Raw genomic sequence first — 21,361 nt, 5'->3', positions numbered from 1 at the left:
TTGAGAATGGAAACTGGGAATGTGTAAAAGATACAACCCGACCAAAGAGCAGATAACAGCCGAAGGCCACCAGTGGGTCTTCAATGCATTGAGAAACTCCCGCACCTGGAGGCGTGATTCAGCTGGCCCCTAAACAAAAAAGTATGCTAATTCAGTGACAGTGGACGTCATACTAAACTCCGAAATATACACAAGAAACTAAAATTTAAAATCAAACAACACTAACAAAGGCCAAAGGCTCCTGACTTTGGACAGGCGTAAAAATGCGGTGGGTTTTAAATATACCTCTAGCCAAAAAAAAAAAAAAACAATTTAAAGGCTCTATGATATCTATTTTCAGATTCTTAGCTGAAACTAAAAATTTAATATAATCATCCAATCGAATATTAAATTATCGTCCACAGCTTTAGGGAGCTACCATTTGATTTTTATGGGGGGGCTAGGATGAAAAATTTTGTCCTGCATTTGTTTTTAGCTGTAATCTCTGTCCTGCCTTTTTATTTTTCACTCTGTTCGGTCCTGACTTTTTTTTTTTAGTTTATCCAGACTTTTTTTTACCTAAATTGTCGTCCTGACTTTTTTTTTTTGCAAGTGTCTCATCCTGTCCTTTTTTTTAACTCAAAACTCCTGTCCTGCCTATTTTTTCAAATTTCATCCTAGCCCCCCCCCCCCCATAAAAATCAAATGGTAGCTCCCTTATTTCATTTATACACATTTTGTAATCTAGACTATAGATGCATTAAAGTTTTAGATGCTGAAAGAGATTAGTGATAAGAGTATAACCAATTAAAATATATTGTTTTTATTTAGTCAATAAATTAAGTGTGAGCAATTCGTATCATTTAAAAGCAACATCAATATATATCATGAAACAGTTTTAGGGAGCTACTATTTGATTTTTATGGGGGGGGGGGGGGGGGGGGGTGGACGATAATTTAGGTAAAAAAAAGTCAGGATGAACTAACAAAAAAAAAGAAAAGCAGGACCGATTAGAGTGAAAAATAAAAAGGCAGGACAGAGATTACAGCTAAAAAAATGCAGGACAAAATTTTTCATCCTAGCCCCCCCCCCCATAAAAATTAAATGGTAGCTCCCTTAAAAGTGAGTTTTCTGCAAACGAATACTTTTATATGTTTTCGTTGACCAGCAGAGGTTGATCAGCAGAGGTTGACCAGCAGAGGTTGACCAGCAGAGGTTGACCAGCCACCAATCAGTTCCTCACTGTAAATGAAATTTTAGAAAACAAGCAAGATCTTTATGTTCAAATATGTAATCTCTTTTTTTAAACACGATAACTAAAACCACAAAACCAGTAAAATTTGAATGCAAACAATAACAAAACAAACTGTGACTTCACATTTTTGTCAATTCAGAAATGTTTGCAATTACAAAACCATGCGAATTAATCACTTCTATTTCAGAAAAAAAAACAAGCTTGCTTTACGGTGCTAGTTTTTTCTCATTGTTGAAGGCCATACGGTTGCCTTTAGATGATAACTTCTACGTCATAAGCAATTTGCCTCTTGTGTAGAGTTGTATCATGATGGATAAAAAACTATTAAAAAAATAAATATGTATAAGCAGTAGAATAATACAAATAATGATTTTGAAAATAAAAATATGAATTTTTGTTCCCCATCGCAAATTTTGTGCAAATTTTGTAATAACTTAAACATCGCAAAATTTTGAATTTACAGTATGTCAATATTAGTCAACGTCTATTTCTTCTTCTTCCTCTATTTCGTCACAAAAATCATCGGTCGTTGCATCTTGATACTGTTGGTATTCGGAAATTAGATCATTCATATTCGACTCCGCCTCGGTAAACTCCATTTCGTCCATTCCTTCACCTGTATACCAATGTAGAAAAGCTTTTCTTCGGAACATTGCGGTAAATTGTTCGGAAATCCTCTTGAAGAGTTCCTGAATGGCAGTGCTGTTCCCTATGAACGTACCAGACATTTTTGTTCCTTTAGGTGGAATGTCACAAACGGCAGTTTTCACATTATGTGGAATCCATTCAACAAAATACGAACTGTTCTTGTTTTGAACATTTAACATTTGTTCATCAACTTCTTTCATTGAAATATGTCCGCGGAAAATAGTAGCAACAGTTAAATATCGTCCATGTCTCGGATCACATGCAGCCATCATATTTTTAGCATCGAACATTTGTTGTGTAAGTTCCTGAACGGACACTGCTCTGTAGTCTTGACATGCACGTGATGTCAGTGGCGCGAAGCCGGGCATAAAGAAATGCAGACGCGGAAACGGTACCATGTTTACCGCCAGTTTTCTTAAATCAGCATTCAATTGTCCTGGAAACCGTAAACATGTTGTGACACCAGACATCGTTAAACTTACTAAATGGTTTAAGTCCCCGTATGTTGGAGTTTTTAATTTTAGTGTGTTGAAACATATATCATAAAGAGCCTCGTTGTCGATGCAGTATGTCTCATCTGTGTTCTCGACTAGCTGGTGGACGGACAATGTAGAGTTGTACGGCTCTACTACTGTATCAGACACCTGAAAGAACCATAATAAATAAATATATAACAGTGGGGCTGCTTATTACAAATTTATTGAGGTTTTACAAGAGGTATAGATATACCACTGAAATATAATTATCCCGAATCAAGATTGCAATATGTTGGGACTGTTCTTGCACGTTCTAACGGTAATACTCTAAAATAACTTTGGCACCGATCATTTCTATTTTGTGTGTGGTAGTTTGGGTGATAATTATAGGAACAAGCACATGTTTTTAATTAGTTTTTGTTTTTGTTTTTTTACATCCCTTCTGCAAAAAAAATATTTTAATAAATGTGTATTATGAACAAGTAGTTATTTATATCTAGTGACAAAAGTATAATAGAATTTAATTCAATAATAATTAAATTCAGTTATTGTAATTATATAACTTGGTATGCCTATTATTGATTTAAATTGACGGTGTGTTCGATTCATTTTATACTGGTCACTTTAATATGCTAATTAGTTTAGCCCGCGAAATGTTAGTCCGTGCAATTTACCTCGTGTGGTTTGGTCATTTGAATTCAAACCTTACACGGAGCTTGACCAAAGCTATAGAATTTAAAACACAGAAGAAAAGATGAGTATTCTTTTAGTTTTAGAATTAAGCAACATTTTTATAAAAAATAATAGCTCAACAATTTAAACTGTTAATTTGGTTTTTCTTTCTTAAATAATTTTAACTTTGTTAAATGCTTTAAATAGTCGTGAACTTTTTCTTTGGTGTTATAAATGAATTTAAATTCTATCATTGCGTAAATTGTCAATCTTTTCTTGGATATTATTTTATATTTATATTATTTTATATTTGTAAATTGAGAAGATGGTTATACTTATTGTGCGAGTTGTTATATCTAATTGTTTCACTGTCTTAATACGCTAATGAACATTTACCATGTTATTTATTCTTAATCCAAATCCAAATCTTGCAGCGCGAAGTAACCGGTGAGTAAGCCACATATTAATTTCAACATAAATGTATATATAAATTCTTTTTAGTCCTAAATATGCATGAAATAGGTGCCACTGGACATAAAGAAAACAATCTATGAATCTAGGTATGGCAACGAATGCTATTCACATTCAATGCATTTTGAACTTTAGTCCTGAATGAGATTGGGTTACAGATTTCACCGTATAAATATTGTAACAGATATACAGATATGAGTTTACTTTACTTTTATACATACAAGTATTTTAATACAGTTATCTGACATAATTATTTGTTTGAAATTTCTGGAATAAGAATAATGTTATATTATTTTCATTGTTTTTCAGTGCAACAGGTATTTTAGTCCAGTAGAATAATTGTTAAAAGGTTGTTGTTTATCTTTATTTATTAGCATTCACTATACATGCTATATAAGAATAAGAATATTTCATTAAATGTTAATGAAAAGGGAACATTCTAAAACTATCATGACAATACAAAGACAGATGACATATTTCAAATCTTTTCTTGTCTCTCATGGTACAACTGATTTTTATAGTTTGTTCTTATGTTGTACTGTCACAGGTCAGGGGGGGGGGGATGATTGGGCGCCTGCTAACATGTTTAACTCCACCACATTCTGTATGTATGTGCCTGTCCAAAGTCAGGAGCCTGTAATTCAGTGGTTTTCGTTTGTAGATGTGTTAAATATTTGTTTTTCGTTCATTTTTTGTACACAAATTAGGCCGCTAGTTTTCTCGTTTGAATTGTTTTACTTTGTCATTTCGGGGCCTTTTATAGCTGACTATGCGGTATGGGCTTTGCCCATTGTTGAAGGCTATACGGTGACCTATAGTTGTTAATTTCTGTATCATTTGGTCTCTTGTGGAGAGTTGTCTCATTGGCAATCATACCACATCTTTTTATACACACACACAAACACATACATTTGTATATAAAGAGTAATATTTCATATTTTGTTTCTTTACATTCAAATGTTAATAAAGTTTTACTTTACATTTTCAATATACCAACTGATGCTCTGAAAAAAGGAATAAACAAAAATCGTCATGTTAGGTGACTTTGAACGATAGAATTTCATGAGAGTGGTTGACACTTTCATGCTTTAAGCTTCTTTTTTGACCAAAAAACTTAATATGGAGGATTGAAATTGACTAACAAGATGTAAAAGAAGCAAAATAAACAAAAGCTATAACCCAAATGATAAAAAATAAATATATATATATATATTTTATTAATTTTTAAAGAGAGGCAACAGTTTTTCCAGTGTAGTAAAAAATTACCATTTTGAAAATTTGCTATTTCTTCGTTGTTATTATGTGTATTGATAAAAGTGAAACTGTTTTGAAAATGTCTTCACAATGCCTTTAAAATGAGGTCAAGTTTTCTTAGATCAGTTGATTTAAAAAAAAAAAAAAAAAAAAAAAAAAAAAAAATCACTTTCCGTACCTAATGAATCATTTCTTTTTGTAAACTTTTGCGAGCCATCAAGGATGTTAGTTGACTATTTAAATACATATACTTTTCGATTTAATTGTTTCATAGTTTTCATGTATTATAGTCGATTATAGGATAGGAATATTTCTCATTAACGAAGGCCACTTCAATTGATATTCGGTAGATACAATAATTATTTTCTTTTATGACTTTCGTTATCAATATGATATTATCATTATGAATATACTTGAAATATCTGCCACTGGACATTGACAGCCACAATCAAGCATTTGCGGTTTTTTCTACTTTGGTTATTGCCATTGTATCTTAATACTAATTAGTCAATGGTAAAAATTGAAATATTTGTATTTCAATATTGATTCAATTGTTTGATTAAGGGATGTAACATTGACAAATGATATACTATTTTACTAATGCATTGACTAACATTGTAATTATTTGTTTAAGCCAGTATGCCGAGAGGAAAAGGGGAGAGGGTGCTGCCAAACCGTGCTGTACGTAGGCAAAATCAAATACAGCTACCGGTAAACAGAAGGCTTCGCCCAAAGAGAGCTGAAATTGTAAGACAAAATATAGCCATTCCACAACAGCCGTTAATACCACCACAACAGCCGTTAATACCACCACAACAGCCATTAATGCCACCACAACAGCCATTAATGCCACCACAACAGCCATTAATGCCACCACAACAGCCATTAATGCCACCACAACAGCCATTAATGCCACCACATCAGTTATAACCACAACAGCAGTTATTACCACAACAGCCGTTTGTACCACTACAGCCAATTCTACAACCACAACTCATTTGAACTTCAAACTTCCTCTGCAGCCTGCTGAACAACAAGTTCCTGATCAGGGATGTGTACACCCAGGGCAGCCCACAGCTCGTAATTCTGTACAAAACGGTGAGATTTTAGTTATACCGACTAGTAATGATGTTGATGTGTTTGTACCACAAAAAATTATAAACCAAATATGGAATTTAGAATATGTTGATTTGGCACAATCACTTTACAAAAACATTTTGTTTCAAATATTGATCAACCGAAAAAAGTGCTCGGTTTTGATGAATATGGAGACATTTTAATTGACAGAAACAAATATTCAAAAGTAAATCATTATCTAACTTAGGTGAGTGGACTGAAGGGTTTAAATTATATGAAAATTTTATTGCAAAGATTCCCGGAATTGGCAAATAAATTGATTAGCTACATGACGTTTATAAGGGGTGTACCTTTTGAGAACGTTTATAAATTTGACATGCAATTTCGACTTAGAAAAGCTCGTGATCATATGCGTGCATGGGACGTCATTGATGGGCAGCTATGGCTTCAGTTTATTGCAGTAGGCATAAATCATGTTCCACAGACATATTCTTATACTTCTCACACAGTTATTAGTCCTTGCTACGATTATAATTTTAAGGCCGTTTGTACTCTTATGAATTGTGTATACAGCCATGAATTCATGTATAAGATGTAGCCAGTTCCATCCTTCGATGTACTGTACAAATTATTCATATAACAAGAATAATCCTCGAAGTTCTGTAACTTCGGACTATTCTGCTCCTAGGTATCAAACTACCCTAGGGCACCTGATGCAAACAATTTTGCACCAAGGTATCAGTCCAGTGCTAGAGCAGTCAAACAGGTTTTTGAATACACATGGAAATTTTAACCCAAATACTCGTTTTTCGATAAATAATTAAAGATTTCTCTGTCAGCAGGCAAATGTTCCACGGATGCAATTTAATCATTTCAAATTTTATAATTTTGTTTACAGCTTGCAATCACCGTATGGTATTTGGTATTTTTGGTTGTTCCCCTGTTAATACTACGGTTTAAGGGAATATGTTGACCGACTACCCCGTTAAAATATTGGCAAATTTATTATATAATGGTTTTAAATATGGTTTTCGAGCACATCATACAAGCAAAACATTAAAGTCTGTTTTACAAGATCCAAATTTAGCTTGGAAAAATCATGAGTGAATTGAAATGGTAGAATTGCGGGGCCTTTTTATTATTGACCAATTTCTAATCTACGTGTTTGGAAAATTATTTATTTAATATATACTTAATTATAATGGCATTTCTTATATTTTGGGTGACAAGTGGTTGTCGAGTTCTGTTTTAAATCTCTTTATCGGTAGTGCAAGAGTTATTCAAATACTTGGCTTACGTATCAAATGGACTTAATTAATTTCAAAACTTTAAACAACTAAACCTGTATCACGTATGGCCATGCCCCGTTTCACATTTAGTTAATAGTAGCCGACATGTTTAAGGATGAATATTCTTATTCCACTGGGAATGCGTACCTTTCAGGCATTGGGTTTAATCATAAGATCAATGGTTTATTGGACAACACTCATTCTTTTATTGTTCAAAAGATGCTCAGTGACATAAGCGACAAGTCTGTCGTAAGCCTATTACTATTGGTATATTAACTAGACTTTTAGATGCGCTTAATTTAGTTTGTTATTCAGTATATGAAACATGTTTATTTAAAGCTTCATTTTCAGCTAAAGTTTTGGGTTTCTTAGTTTTGGAGAAATTGCAAATTCAAGTTTTAATGAAAATCTTATTGTAAAACGATCCAAGATATAATTTGATGCTTATTCAGGGTCACTTATTATAAAAGTTCCTTCTTAGAAAACAGATCAGCTGGGTAATTCAGTAACGACAATTCTGGAAAAGAATAAACTACTTCAATTTGTCCTGTCCGGTTGATGTCGGACTACATTGCTGAGACACAAAGACGATGGACATTTTCATACACTTTAAAAAAAAAAGGTTATGTAAGACAAACCTTGTATATTTGAAACACTTAAATTCAGGGTACCTGAAAGATATTTGGTTATTGGCTCTTTTATTGTCATAGGAGCTGTCATATTAAGCTTATAGGTGCATCGTTCGGATTAGAGATAGTTGGGTGTATTCCTAAATCAGATTCAAGGAGCTCTGAAAATGTTATGTCTATATTTTCTTTAAATTTCTTCATTGTTTGGTTTTCCCTTACAATGAATAACATAGCTTAGATGTTGACAGTATTGCTTTTAGCTGAAGTTTATGTTGATGTTGCCACATGAATATCAATTTAATGAAGTTCAAAGTATTGAATTTAAGTTGATGTTGAAGTTTTTGATGTTTGTGTTGAAGTTGATAATAATGTTGAAGTTGATAATATTGAAGTTGATAATAATGTTGTAGTTGATAATATTGAAGTTGATAATATTATTGAAGTTGATAATAATATTGAAGTTGACAATATTGAAGTTGATAATATTGAAGTTGATAATATTGAAGTTGATAATATTGAAGTTGATAATGTTGAAGTTGATAATAATGTTGAAGTTGATAATGATGTTGAGTTGATAATGATGTTGTTAATATTGTTGATGTTGAAATTGATTATGATGTTGAAGTTGATAATGACATCGAAGTTGATAATGATGTTGAAGTTGATTGATGTTGATTCTTGCTGTTAAATTTGTCATGCGGTAAATTTTATGGCGGATTACAAGTTGTGCAACTAGTTACTCAACTTGTAATTTTGGCGGAATTTACTTTAAGCTGCTATGGACTACCCAGTGGCTCCTGATATAACTTTGTTACTGCTGGATCGCCCTTCAGTAATTCAATCGTCATCAAGTTTTGATTGACAAGTTGATTGTGTTTCTTTCTTGCAATAATTGCCATGACAAATTTACAGCCAAATAAAACATAATTTCTTTAGTGATTTTGATTTATAGTTTATTCGTTGGATTCATTAATTACATCATGAGGTCAAACAATGAGAATACAGATTTAAACAATACAAGTACACTTACATTTTATCTAGGCCCCCCTTTCAATCTATGTGTGTGTATATATATATATATATACAATAATAGAATTTAATTCAATAATAATTAAATTCAGTTATTGTAATTATATAACTTGGTATGCCTATTATTGATTTAAATTGACGGTGTGTTCGATTCATTTTATACTGGTCACTTTAATATGCTAATTAGTTTAGCCCGCGAAATGTTAGTCCGTGCAATTTACCTCGTGTGGTTTGGTCATTTGAATTCAAACCTTACACGGAGCTTGACCAAAGCTATAGAATTTACCCGCCCTCCCTTTTCCCCATTATGAATATTTTCTGCTGCTTTTCATTTATCGTTTCAGTTTTGGAAGAATGATTATAGAACCAGCGTCATGGCATATATAACAGACTGAGTTTGGAGCTTTTTTGTATTGTGAATGGACAGGCGGAATTTACTTTAAGCTGCTATGGACTACCCAGTGGCTCCTGATATAACTTTGTTACTGCTGGATCGCCCTTCAGTAATTCAATCGTCATCAAGTTTTGATTGACAAGTTGATTGTGTTTCTTTCTTGCAATAATTGCCATGACAAATTTACAGCCAAATAAAACATAATTTCTTTAGTGATTTTGATTTATAGTTTATTCGTTGGATTCATTAATTACATCATGAGGTCAAACAATGAGAATACAGATTTAAACAATACAAGTACACTTACATTTTATCTAGGCCCCCCTTTCAATCTATGTGTGTGTATATATATATATATATACAATAACTTCCAAGTACTGTGTGTCCTACTGTGATGATAATCTTTCAACGGTATAATTATAATAGTTCAGTTGAAGAAAACAAATATATAATGTGACGATGAATGTTTTTAATTTGTCGTTCGGTATTTTTCAAAATTCAAACAAATTTTGTTTACCAAGTCACAATTTGTAGCTCACAAAGTGTAAAATAAATTTGTATAACCACATCTTTGTCACAAACAACAACCATTTATTTATCTTGTTTGTTTGTTATGAAACCTCAGTCATAATCTCGTTTGTCATAATGTTTTAGATAAATGTACGCGAAGAAAGATATAAAGGAGTAGTTTCAGTAAGACCCCTTTTTGGCCCCAAAATATAGCAGTTTTACAAAATTGGGAAAATGTAATCGTTAAGCTATTTGTTGGAAAGAAGAATGATTCTGCTACATAAATATGGGCTGATTTTGACAATACAATGCACATATACCCAGTATTAGCATCATTAAGTCATGCTAATTTACTGAAATCTTCACAATTTTAGCATTTTAGTTAAATTTTAGACGGTTTCCGTCTGAAATGAAAGTGGCCGCATTCGTGTTCATTCATAATATCGAAATGTAATTTGTATTTGATGATAATACATGATATATATAAAGGTTGAGGATGAACACGGATGCGGCCACTTTCGTTTTTGACAAAAACCATCTGAAAAATTACGATTTTTGGCATATTTAATGGATTTTTCATATTTAAGCTTGCATAGGAGCGTTTTTAATGACCTAATCAGTTAAAATCTGTCACATAAACTAATGGAATCAATTGAAATAGTCACTTAAATGTTTAAAAAGTGTCTAACATATTTCGTTAGGTGAACTTGAAAATTGAGGCCAAAATCGGCCCTTACCGGACCTACTCCTTTACGCGGAAATACACTACACTACGTTAAAAAATACAATTGAAATGTGTTTATATAAGAGGCAGGGACATTTAAATTTATTCAACGCTAGTGTCTTTTTCAATAAGCCCATCGAATTTTAATGAAATATACATGTGCGTACTTTGAGATTGTACATGTACCAATATTCTAGCTGGCTTAATATGTCTACAAAGATAACAATAAGCCAGTCCAAAATAACAATTTGCCATATTTTTATGAATGTTTTTTTTTCTAATAACGAATTAAAAAGTTTATATGAAAGACATCATTAATCAACGCAATAAATATGTTGACAGTAAAACAGTTTTGTAGTGAGTTTCTTCAAGATGCCAATTTCTTCCCTTTCGTTAGATACCGTCGATCTTTGAGGCAAAAGTTCACAAAAGCTTGTAAAATTTACATTTTTGTATCAAAATACGCTTAGCAGCAACTTATAAGACTAATTAACGTTTTTTAAAATGAAAATTTGCTCAAAGATGTCTTAAACTACACGATTATGAATCATGCAGCATATGATATATTATATCACAATTCCAGTACGATTTGAAAACGTTAAAATATTGACACTGCGAATGAAACAAATAGTTCTATATCTCTTTAAGATATATATACGCTTCTTGATAATTCTCCTACACTTTAACTTTAGACAAATTTCTGTTTTCTGAAATTGCGTGAATAGAAATCAGGTGTTTAAAGAATAATCAACAATGTTTCAAAACAAACTTCAAACTGTCAGATCTTATGAAATTCCAATTGATAAAGTTACATCATCTAAAAGAATGCTATATATAGCTACTCTGATAACTAATTTTGAACGTTAAAATATGATTATGATTTCGTATATATTTTTAAGAGGCAATGCCAGAGAAAACCAGGCAGAACTTAGAAATCTTGCATTGTTTGTACCTTGTTTTTTTGGGGGGGGAAATTACACTTTTAATAGCCATATTGGGTTATTGATTTTGATTATACAGTTAATTTGACTGCTTACATAGTGAAATACGGGTATTAATTTCTCAACAAAAAACAGCCTATACAATATAACAATTAATATATCTCTGACATTGCCTCTTAAAATTTTGACAAAGTATTTACTTTGACCCTTTGACAAAAATATAAAAAAAAATAAAAAAAATTGAACCAACCGTTTAATCAGAAAAAAATACACTGGTTATATAGCAGTTTGATCATTGAGAAGCTTAATATTCCCTTAAGAACACAACGTCATTAAAACGTTCTGCTGATATTACAGAGTTATCTCCCTGTAGTGTTAGGTACCACCTTAATAATTTTAATCTATTTGTTATAGTACTTCTCCCATCATTGAACTGAAGTTTTTACATAAATTCAAATGTATAATGTTTAAATAACCTTTTAGCAAAGGAAAGGGATAAGAACGCAAGTTTATAAAAGCTCTTTTTTTGATGTTTTTACTCATGTATATATTGTAGGTGTATATGTCTGTTGTTCATTTCAATGCGAACATTATGAAATCAAATTTTTAAACAAGCAAAACAAATTGAAGCCAATAAAGCCATAATTTTGTATTACACTTAGCTTGCCTTTGGTGACGGGACAACAGAAAATGTATTCATTATTCTATCCGGGTATTCTTCTCTAATTTTGGAAATGATCAATGTTCCCATACCGGATCCGGTTCCGCCTCCTAAGGAATGACAGAGCTGGAAACCTTGGAGACATTCGCAGGATTCCGACTCCTTTCGGATCACATCCATAACGTTGTCTACCAATTCCGCTCCTTCTGTATAATGGCCTTTTGCCCAATTATTTCCGGCTCCAGCATATCCAGCGACAAAATTATCCGGCCGGAACAACTTTCCATAAGCACTTGATCTGGCGTAGTCGAGTGTTCCAGGTTCTAAATCAACCAGAATTGATCTCGGAACATAGTTCCGGTTTGATCCTTCTTTATAATAAACGTCAATTCTTTCTAATTGTAAAGCTGAGTCACCGACATACTGTCCGGACTCATCAATTCCATGTTCACCAGAAATCATTTCCCAGAAAATTGAACCTATTTGATTCCCACACTGTCCGACTTGTAAATGTACAATTTCCCTCATTTTTAAAAAAAGTTAAAAAGTTTATGCTTCAATCTCTGGAGAATAATTTGAAATAATTCCGTTTTCTTACCAGAATGTTGCAACGAGAGTATATTACATCATACAAAAAGTCTACATTTTGGCACGTGCAGAAATCACAATCTGCAAATATCTGTCATTTTTTCTCAATTACATTCCAATATTACAAGCTATAGCTTTCAATCGTCTGCTGCGAGAATTATGTCTCGCGCCAGATGTGATACGTACATCGTCTGCCCCGATTATTCATTACCGGTAAATGAAGATTTTGTACAAAAATGACAAAGATGAATCAGGAAATTTATGCGATGTTAGGTACAAATGAAAAAATGCGGCCTAAAATAACAACCCTCTGTAGGATGAACTCAACGCTGCATTTAATACGGTTTAGCAAATCTTGCTTTTTTTTCTTGCTTAAAGAAAACGAATACGTAGGGGGAAATACGTACTTCATGTCTTACTAGTATTTAAATGTAGTAAGTGTGTTGCAATCTTATGTTTCTAACGCCGCAATGATTGGAGTGAACGTACAAATTCCAGCCGCCCAATCGTCCGTCCGTCCGTCTACTATATGTTTTTAAATGCTGTAAGTCCTCTCTTTCAGAACCAAGATTCGTAATAATTTTTTCCAAAAACAATATATGAAAGTTTTTTTAATCTACATTATCTTGTATAAATATGATGGTAGTTTTACAAAAAATATTTCGAGCAGATTTACTCTCGCGATAACTGAATGGATATGTTCTGACCAGGCTGCCTGGAGTTATTCCCCATGACTGCATGTGGCTAAATTCACAGAAAACCCCGCAGCATTAAACAAACGACATTTTATTCTATGCGACTTTCATACAAGGAAGAGGTTTAGCTAGCTTTAAAACCAGGTTTAATCCAGCATTTTCTACATAACAAAATACTCGTACCAAGTCAGGAATATGACAGTTGTTATCCATTCTTTTGACGTGATTGAGCTTTTGATGTTGCCATTTGATAAGGGTATTTCCGTTTTGAATTTTTCTCGGGGTTTGGTATTTTTTTAATTTTACTTTTTAACGTATTTGTTTTAAGTCCCCTTAGAACGTATGTGCCACGCAAAAGGGGACATTGCAAGGCTATAGCTATTCGCTTTTAGACCGTATTCAAAAGAGTATGTGGATGGGGTCTACAGAACAGGTGATCATGTTCAACTTGATAGATGGCTGCTTAACGTCAAGCGGCAAATTAACATGCATATTCAGGACGAGAACATGTTAATGTAATATTAATATAAACTCTACTTTGTATTAGACCGACACGTTGAGTTTGATTTTTAACATGCTAGTTCACAATGTCACGGTCCAAATGAAGACTCATCACCTTACCCGCGGACATTTTTATCTGAATCTCAGCCGACAAGTATTTGCTCTAACCCCTTAATGTCGCGTGATGGGCGGAGAAGCAGCAAATACCAATTTTAAAATCTTTGGTTGAACCCGACATGAATTTGAACCCATGACCTCCTACAGAATAGAAAATAATTGTCAATAGAAATAAAGAATATATAGAGAGAAATAGCGGCATCTTTCATTACGCAGGCTCACTGCTAACTTGACCTTCCTTTCATTACGAATTCCAATTACAGTGAAACCTGACTAAACCGAACCCTTTCGGGACAAGAGATGTTGTTCGGTTTTGGCAGGTTTTCGGTTTCATCAGGTTCACAATGCATAAAATGTGATATGATTGGTCTTCAGAACAAGTTTGGATTCGACAGGTTTCCGGTTTATTCAGGGTTCGGTTTAATCAGGTTTCACTGTATAACTGTTTCATCGTGTGTACTACTACACGGGTTTTACATTGGTTTACATTTCACAATGTGACACTCTACCCTCTGGCCAGATGTTAAGAAGGCTGTATCTCTATTTTTACAGCGCGTTCGCTTTGAGGTTGTTTTTTTAAATAATTGTATGGGGTTTTTACTCTTGGCTCGTATGGTTGCATGATATAAATGTGAAAACAACGGGACCAAAACCGAATTTTTTTATTTACGTAAAACATTAGATGTCCAAAATAATGGTTACGGATATCATTTGGTTTTAAACATACGTTCAAGATTTTCCCAGACTTTGTTTTCACTCTCGTGATCAAAATTTAAAAGAAAAGTTGATTAAACTTAATAGAATTTTAATATTGAAAGAACATTGTAAATGTTGTATTTACAAATTTTCCCCATCATTTTCATATTCAATAAAAATGTTATTCAAAGTGCGTGCGCTAAACATCGCCATTTTGTTACAGTGTTTCAAATGTAATAGTTAGTTTTGCATTAAAGGACATCCTGAAGGCTGCACCAATTTGATTTCTTACTTTTTTGGATTTTCCCGCTCCTATTTTGGACAAATCAACGTTTAAAAACTCGAAGAAAGTCTGATCCATTAGAGGCACCTATAAATCAAACTTTATGCATCAGAGCATCTCTTGTTTGGTACATGAACTGTAATGATTTTAAATTACACAACTAAAAAAAAATAGATAACGCTTGTTTTTCGCATCAAGCACTCGTTTGTAAAAGAGACTACTAATTTTCAAGAAAAATAAAACAGTAAATTTCGCTCGCTCGCCCCATATTTTAGGAGCAGATGTCCATAGAACTAGATTTAAAGCTTGCGTGGTATATTACTAGTAATGTCTGCAAAACATTACTTGACTTTAATATCGTTTGTATTAATAATACGTCTTATTTATTTCATGATCGAACCTCAAAATTTTGATTTTTTTTAAAGTGCAGGTTTGCGCCAATTGTAAACATTTGTAAAAAAAAAAGTAAATTTGTAATTTGTTCAGAAATAGGAACAAAATATTTGTTAGATCTAACTCTTATTATAGCTGTACATGTATGCCTACTCTTTGATAATCCTTTTGACAAATTATCAGATACATTTTGCATTTATCAACAACCAATTCTTATTGTTGTTTCAGTAGTTAAAAAGAAGAAGAGTGTTAATTTGCAAGCTCAGTGCAAACGGGTACTAAATACAATAGCTTTATCTTTATCTGATCTTCAGTTAGTAATATGTAAATCATTGTTTACAAAAATTCTTACGCTGCGGATGTTTTTACAAAATAGGCTGTTGAGGAAATAAATGTATTTATAGAATACGAGAGGATTTTGGGTGAACGATAAAGGCTTAGTCATAGAATCCCTAACAACACAATAAAGTATTGATGAGGGTTGGTATTGTGTTTAGGGAACGATCATTTAACTTTAAAAGAGGGGGGAATTATGGATTCCTAATTTTTTTTATTATGAACCCCAATTTGATGAAAAATATATTGTGGTCAAGCAGATGACACAAACTATATTCTGAATCCATATTTCCCCCTAATAGTGCGCGAAACAAATTATGACTCAGAAAAAAAATATAACCCCCTTGAAGTCAAATGGTTGCTCCCTTACAGATTAGATAATACAGTGAAACCTGATAAAACCGAACCCTGAATAAACCGGAAACTTGTCTAATCCAAACTTGTTCTGAAGACCAATCATATCACATTTTATGCATTGTGAACCTGATGAAACCGAATACCTGCCAAAACCGAACAAAATCTCATGTCCCGAAAGGGTTCGGTTTAGTCAGGTTTTACTGTAATTGGAAAAACGTAAAGAATAAGGGACAAAAATATAAAAAAAATTGAGAAAAATAGGACAAAAAAAATAAAGAGTAGAGAATAATATGGTGTACTAAAATATATATAAAAAAGAATTGAGAATAATGAACAAAATGGATAAAAAATAAAGAATAATGGTGTGCTGAATTCGAAATTTAAAAGAAACCCAGACAATAATGAAAAAAAAAAAAATAGAAAAAACTGCGTTTGAAAATAAAGAATACAGAAATGAAAGAACCATCATAAAGAACCCAATGTATAAGTCAATATATGGTCATCAATGGCATTTATTCAGGAAGTAACTATCTGTTATCTTATCTTTGTCTGATATTCATATAGACCATGCAATCGAAACTCTTTATTTCAAATGATTGGCTTAACATTGGGTGTATTCCAAATTTATTGCCTTTTTTTCTTCCCTTTTCTTAAAAAGAGGGAGGACCCTTTTCTTTTTCATTTTTTAAATAAAGGTCCTTTTCTTCTTTTTCCTTTCTTCCCGTTAAGAGAGATGTCTCCCTTTTCTTCTTTCATTCAAAGGAGAAGGCTCTTTCTTCTTGTTCCCTTAAAAAGAAACGGGAAACTCCTACATTTAACTTGGTTGAACATGTAGTAAAAGGTTAGATTGTAACTCACAGTAACATCCGACCACTTTTTCTTGTCATTTTCATTTTTGATATATTTCAAAGAGACAAACTTGTAGCACATACACATGCTAGATTCTCAGACAAAATGACAATTCAGTAATAAAAGAATATAGAAAACATTTATATTTACTATTATAATATTGTTTTTTTTCTCGATTAAGATTCCAGGATGTTGATCTCTTAACTTAGTCTTGCTTTAACAAGGACATTCAACAAAAAATGAAGATATTATGGAGTCCATCAAATACCACGAGTCATAGTTGACTGACGAGTGCAGTCCCCTGGCTCGTTACCTACACTTATCTTCATTGACCAGATTTGAGACAATTTGTATAGCCTATAGCTACGAGTCTTGGAAAAACATGCAGACAACATATTAGCCAATAGAAATTCACAAGCATCTATAGAAACACCAAAGACCAGCATAAGTAGGCGAATCGAATAGATTATAAAATCACTGATAGGAAAAAAGTAAATATAGCTCAAATGATACAAACCATAGTAAAATACCTTACTTGGCAACCATTGAGGTACAGAAAACAACAACCAACCGGATGTTGCCTTAAACAGCTAGCAAGATCTTCGTTATAACCCCCTTCACTCATGCAAGCATCAAGCTACACGAAAGTTACGCAAACATACAGACTACAAGTTTGAGCTTTCTACGCACTATCCTAATTTAAGGTAATATGTGTGCATGTGGTTGTTGAATTAGTATTGGAAATGAGGTATTTTAGATATTGATTGATATAAAATGGATGTACTTTAAGAGTGTGTGTTATACACACATGCTTTTGCTACAGTGATGGCTAGTTGTATTTTATGGCTGCTAAAAAGTTAGAAAAAAATCTCAGATTTTTATTTTTACACGATTTAAATCTTACCCTAAACTAACAGATGTTTTGTCACAAATAAAAAATGTTCAGTTTCGATTTTTGTTTAATTATTATGATTATATCATAGATACTTGGGGACAGGACAGTTTAATGTCTTGCCCTCCTCCGTTTTCATTAATTTCAATTATTTTAACGTTTTTTCTGTATCATAAGAACATAAATATACTACGTGAATGAAAACAAAAAACAGTTAAAGAGGGACAACTCTAAATATAATTTGAACTTGACTGAAAAACTATTGGCCCGAGAACACAGTTATTTCGTAGTGCATTTCTTTTAGACAATAAATTTAAATAAAAAATATCGCACCTGCTCTTTCTCAAAAAGATTTTTACATTGTAATGTACTACCAGTGAGACAAATAATATCATTATTATAGAAACTTCTACCAGCTCTAACTCAAAATATTGACAATTCTGGGTTAAGGGGGTGTAAAATTCAGTTTGACAGCTTCAGACGTGATAAAATTTGACCTTTTTGAACTGGACCAAATCACTACTTAACATGAAGATTCAGCACCCAAATTCTTTTAACATGTAATTACATCCCCCTACTTAATAGTTCATGCATTTAATATCAAGAAATAAATTGGGAAAGTGTATCAAATAAAACACGCAAGTTATACACTGTTTAAACTAGGGGCTATACAAAGGACGATACCTTTGTCCTTGGACCTATTGTTTGTTTTTTCCATCTCATTCTGTGCACAATATATCGGTCTTAAATACGAAACAGTTTCCTTAAACATCCGTAGGAGAATAAACAATTTGTGAAAAATACTCATACCACATCTTCTTATATCTATTTACTGTTAACTTGGTATCATCAAAGTGTCATTTTACCAACCAATTCTTTTATTGATGTATATATTTTATTATATATGTTATGAGTTTTACTGATTGTTGAGAGCCTTGCTGTGAAACAGGGATATTTTACAGTATTTTTGTCAGTCATGGTCACGTGCTTACTTCGTGTGGAGCAGACGAGACCAAACGTTAACATTAGTACAGGTCTGGTTCAATTGGAATTTTCCTGGTCGAAGTCAACTTTGTGTAGGACTGGTTTCGAAGTTTACTTTTACAAAAAAGGTACAAAACAGTTAAAAAAAAATTAAAAAGCAACGGAAATTAATGTAATTTATTGAATTGAAAAATGCATTTGATCTGCAGACAGTGCCCTTTGATGTCTCGTGTTATTCGGAGGTCTCTGTGGCCGAGTGGTCAAATTGACTTATCTTCTGAACCACTATTCTGTCACCAGTTCGAATCCCGCACGTGGAAGTTGCGTTTGACTTCAATCTTAAGTGACTAGGTTTGCCAAATATCGATGATTCTCTCCTGGCACTCCGACTTCCTACACCCCAAAGTTGATTACAAGATATAGCCAAAAGTGCTTGTTAATATCAAAGTCCAATCAATCAATCAATCAATCTTATACACGAAAAAGAATACGAATATAACGGATGTAAAGTTTTTGGTAAAATTACCAATTACAGACTGATCTATCATTATAAAAACATGAAATATTTGCTACTGGACATTAAATAAACTGTTATAGGTTGACATATATATACAACATCTGCTTAGTCGTCGGTGACAATCGGCAACCCTCGGGCGAATCCGCTACTTTCATTCCTTCTATGTTAGATGGAGATACGGAATCGGCCGTGTTTAGACGAGTTGGGTTGGTGATTCAGGAGAAATAAAATTAGACCGACACAATTGTTTTTTTTTATTAATAGTTTATACATTAATTTTATGATATGAAAAGGCACTTTTTAACAATAAAATATAAAATTTAACATTTTTCATCTGCATTTTATTATCAAATTTTTTGATTTTTTTTGTCATACTATATAATTCTTTATTGAAAACAAATATTTCTTAACAGTTCTACTGAATATTTTAAAATATCTAAGTGGAAAACAATAGTTATTCTGTCAGTGTAAGGTTTACAAGACTTTAAGTCCATATGTCTTGCTTTTGGTGTGTTTAAAACTGAATTCAGACGCTCTCACGATGAGAAAAAGTTGTAACAATTTTGTGAAAAGACAATGGATTTAAGGTGGTACCCAACACTTTCACTAAAATCAGTTTGGCTCGTTTAATTTTCATAAAATTTTGTCAAAGTATGTACTTTGACCGTTTAAAAAGAATATAAAAATTTCAAAAATTTTGAACCAACCGTTTTGTCAGAAAAAATACACTGGTTATATAGCAGTTTGACAAACACCAATTTTGATCATTGAGAAGCTTAATATTCCTTTTACAACACAACGTAATTAAAACGTTTAGATGACTTTACAGAGTTATCTCCCTGTTGTGTTAGGTACCACCTTAATATAACCTTAGTAGTTTTGAAGGCGAGTTATGTTATATTAATTAATACATCAAGGAGAAATTCAAATTGTATAATGTAACAAAATTGATACTACAAACTGTACATTATCATATGCATCTAGATCTTTCCAGAACTATAATTTTTCTTATTGCAAGTAGTCCAGTCCTAGTATACCGGAATGAAGAGTCAACGGTATAGGCAAACTCCGAAACAGTGGTGACGTTGCTTCGTTAAAGTCAACGTAGCGTAGTAAAGAGGACGTAACCGCTGTTTCGGAGTTCGCGGTATAGGCAGATAAAATAAATCTGGTACATGTTGTTTATACTACAAGAAAAGATCTAAAGCTTTCCAATGAATTATACAAATATTATAGATTTTTATAGCAGTTGATATTGACTTTGTTTACAATATATTTAAATGTTAAAACAAGAAAAATGACACTGTATAAGACACAAGTTTGTATAAGACACAAGTTTTCAACTTACAAGATCGCCTCCAAATAATACTAGAACATCTATATAATATCTTCAGTCTCAGACTTGAATTACATAATTGTAAGTTATAATTTAAAACAAAATAGTTTAATTGTTTTGTGATCATAGCATATCAACGTCTATCAATTGTATAAGATACCCCTCTCCTTTTCCATATTCTGTGTTTGTAAAAATCTAATGAAAATAATATAATTCGAGTTATTTCCCTTATAACATTATAATATCCGCCAGAGACCAAATACTAGTAATGTAGATTTTAGAAACTAAGGTCAGCGTACCGCATTCAACAATAAGCAAAATCAATATAGCATATAGCAAGCTATAAAAGGTCCAGATATAAAAAAAACGTAAAACAATTCAAACGAGAAACACACACATAACCGTCTCATTTATGTACAAAAGATCAAAAGAAAACCAGACATGATACGCAGCAACAAACGACAGCCACTGAGTAACAGATTACTGACTTCACACAATGCGGCGGCCCGGGTTGAACATACTTATGGGGCCCATCCCTCCCCTAACATTAGACAGTCGCGTAAGAGCACTACATGCAAGCAAACAATTGAAATCAGTTGAAAAGGCTTTGACTCATTAACAGCACAGAAACAAATACAAAAACATCAAAGACACAGTGTAACGATCTGACAGTACTTGGGTTGAATTAAGCTAAAACCTTCTATCTGAATCGGCTACTATTATTGATGACCAATGGTTTCCAGGTATTAAAACATTTTTTTAACCATTTCTTCGGTCATTGCTGCTTTTACACTGGAAAAATACATCA

General features: G+C 32.7%; 1 protein-coding gene across 1 annotated transcript; it reads right to left on the bottom strand.

Annotated features, from left to right (window-relative positions):
* Positions 1 to 786: 786 nt before the first annotated feature.
* LOC139494677 (tubulin beta-1 chain-like) lies at positions 787 to 12,896 on the bottom strand. The gene is made up of 2 exons (XM_071282840.1): positions 12,016 to 12,896; positions 787 to 2,526 (listed from the first exon to the last, which is right to left on the bottom strand). Exons 1-2 carry the CDS (start codon positions 12,535 to 12,537, stop codon positions 1,708 to 1,710), a joined length of 1,341 nt encoding a protein of 446 aa, XP_071138941.1. The 5' UTR covers positions 12,538 to 12,896; the 3' UTR covers positions 787 to 1,707.
* Between the last annotated feature and the right edge of the window lie 8,465 nt (positions 12,897 to 21,361).

The sequence above is a fragment of the Mytilus edulis genome, chromosome 11 (assembly GCF_963676685.1).
Source record: "Mytilus edulis chromosome 11, xbMytEdul2.2, whole genome shotgun sequence".
NCBI lineage: Eukaryota > Metazoa > Mollusca > Bivalvia > Mytilida > Mytilidae > Mytilus > Mytilus edulis.
This window is presented reverse-complemented; position numbering and strand designations above follow the sequence as displayed.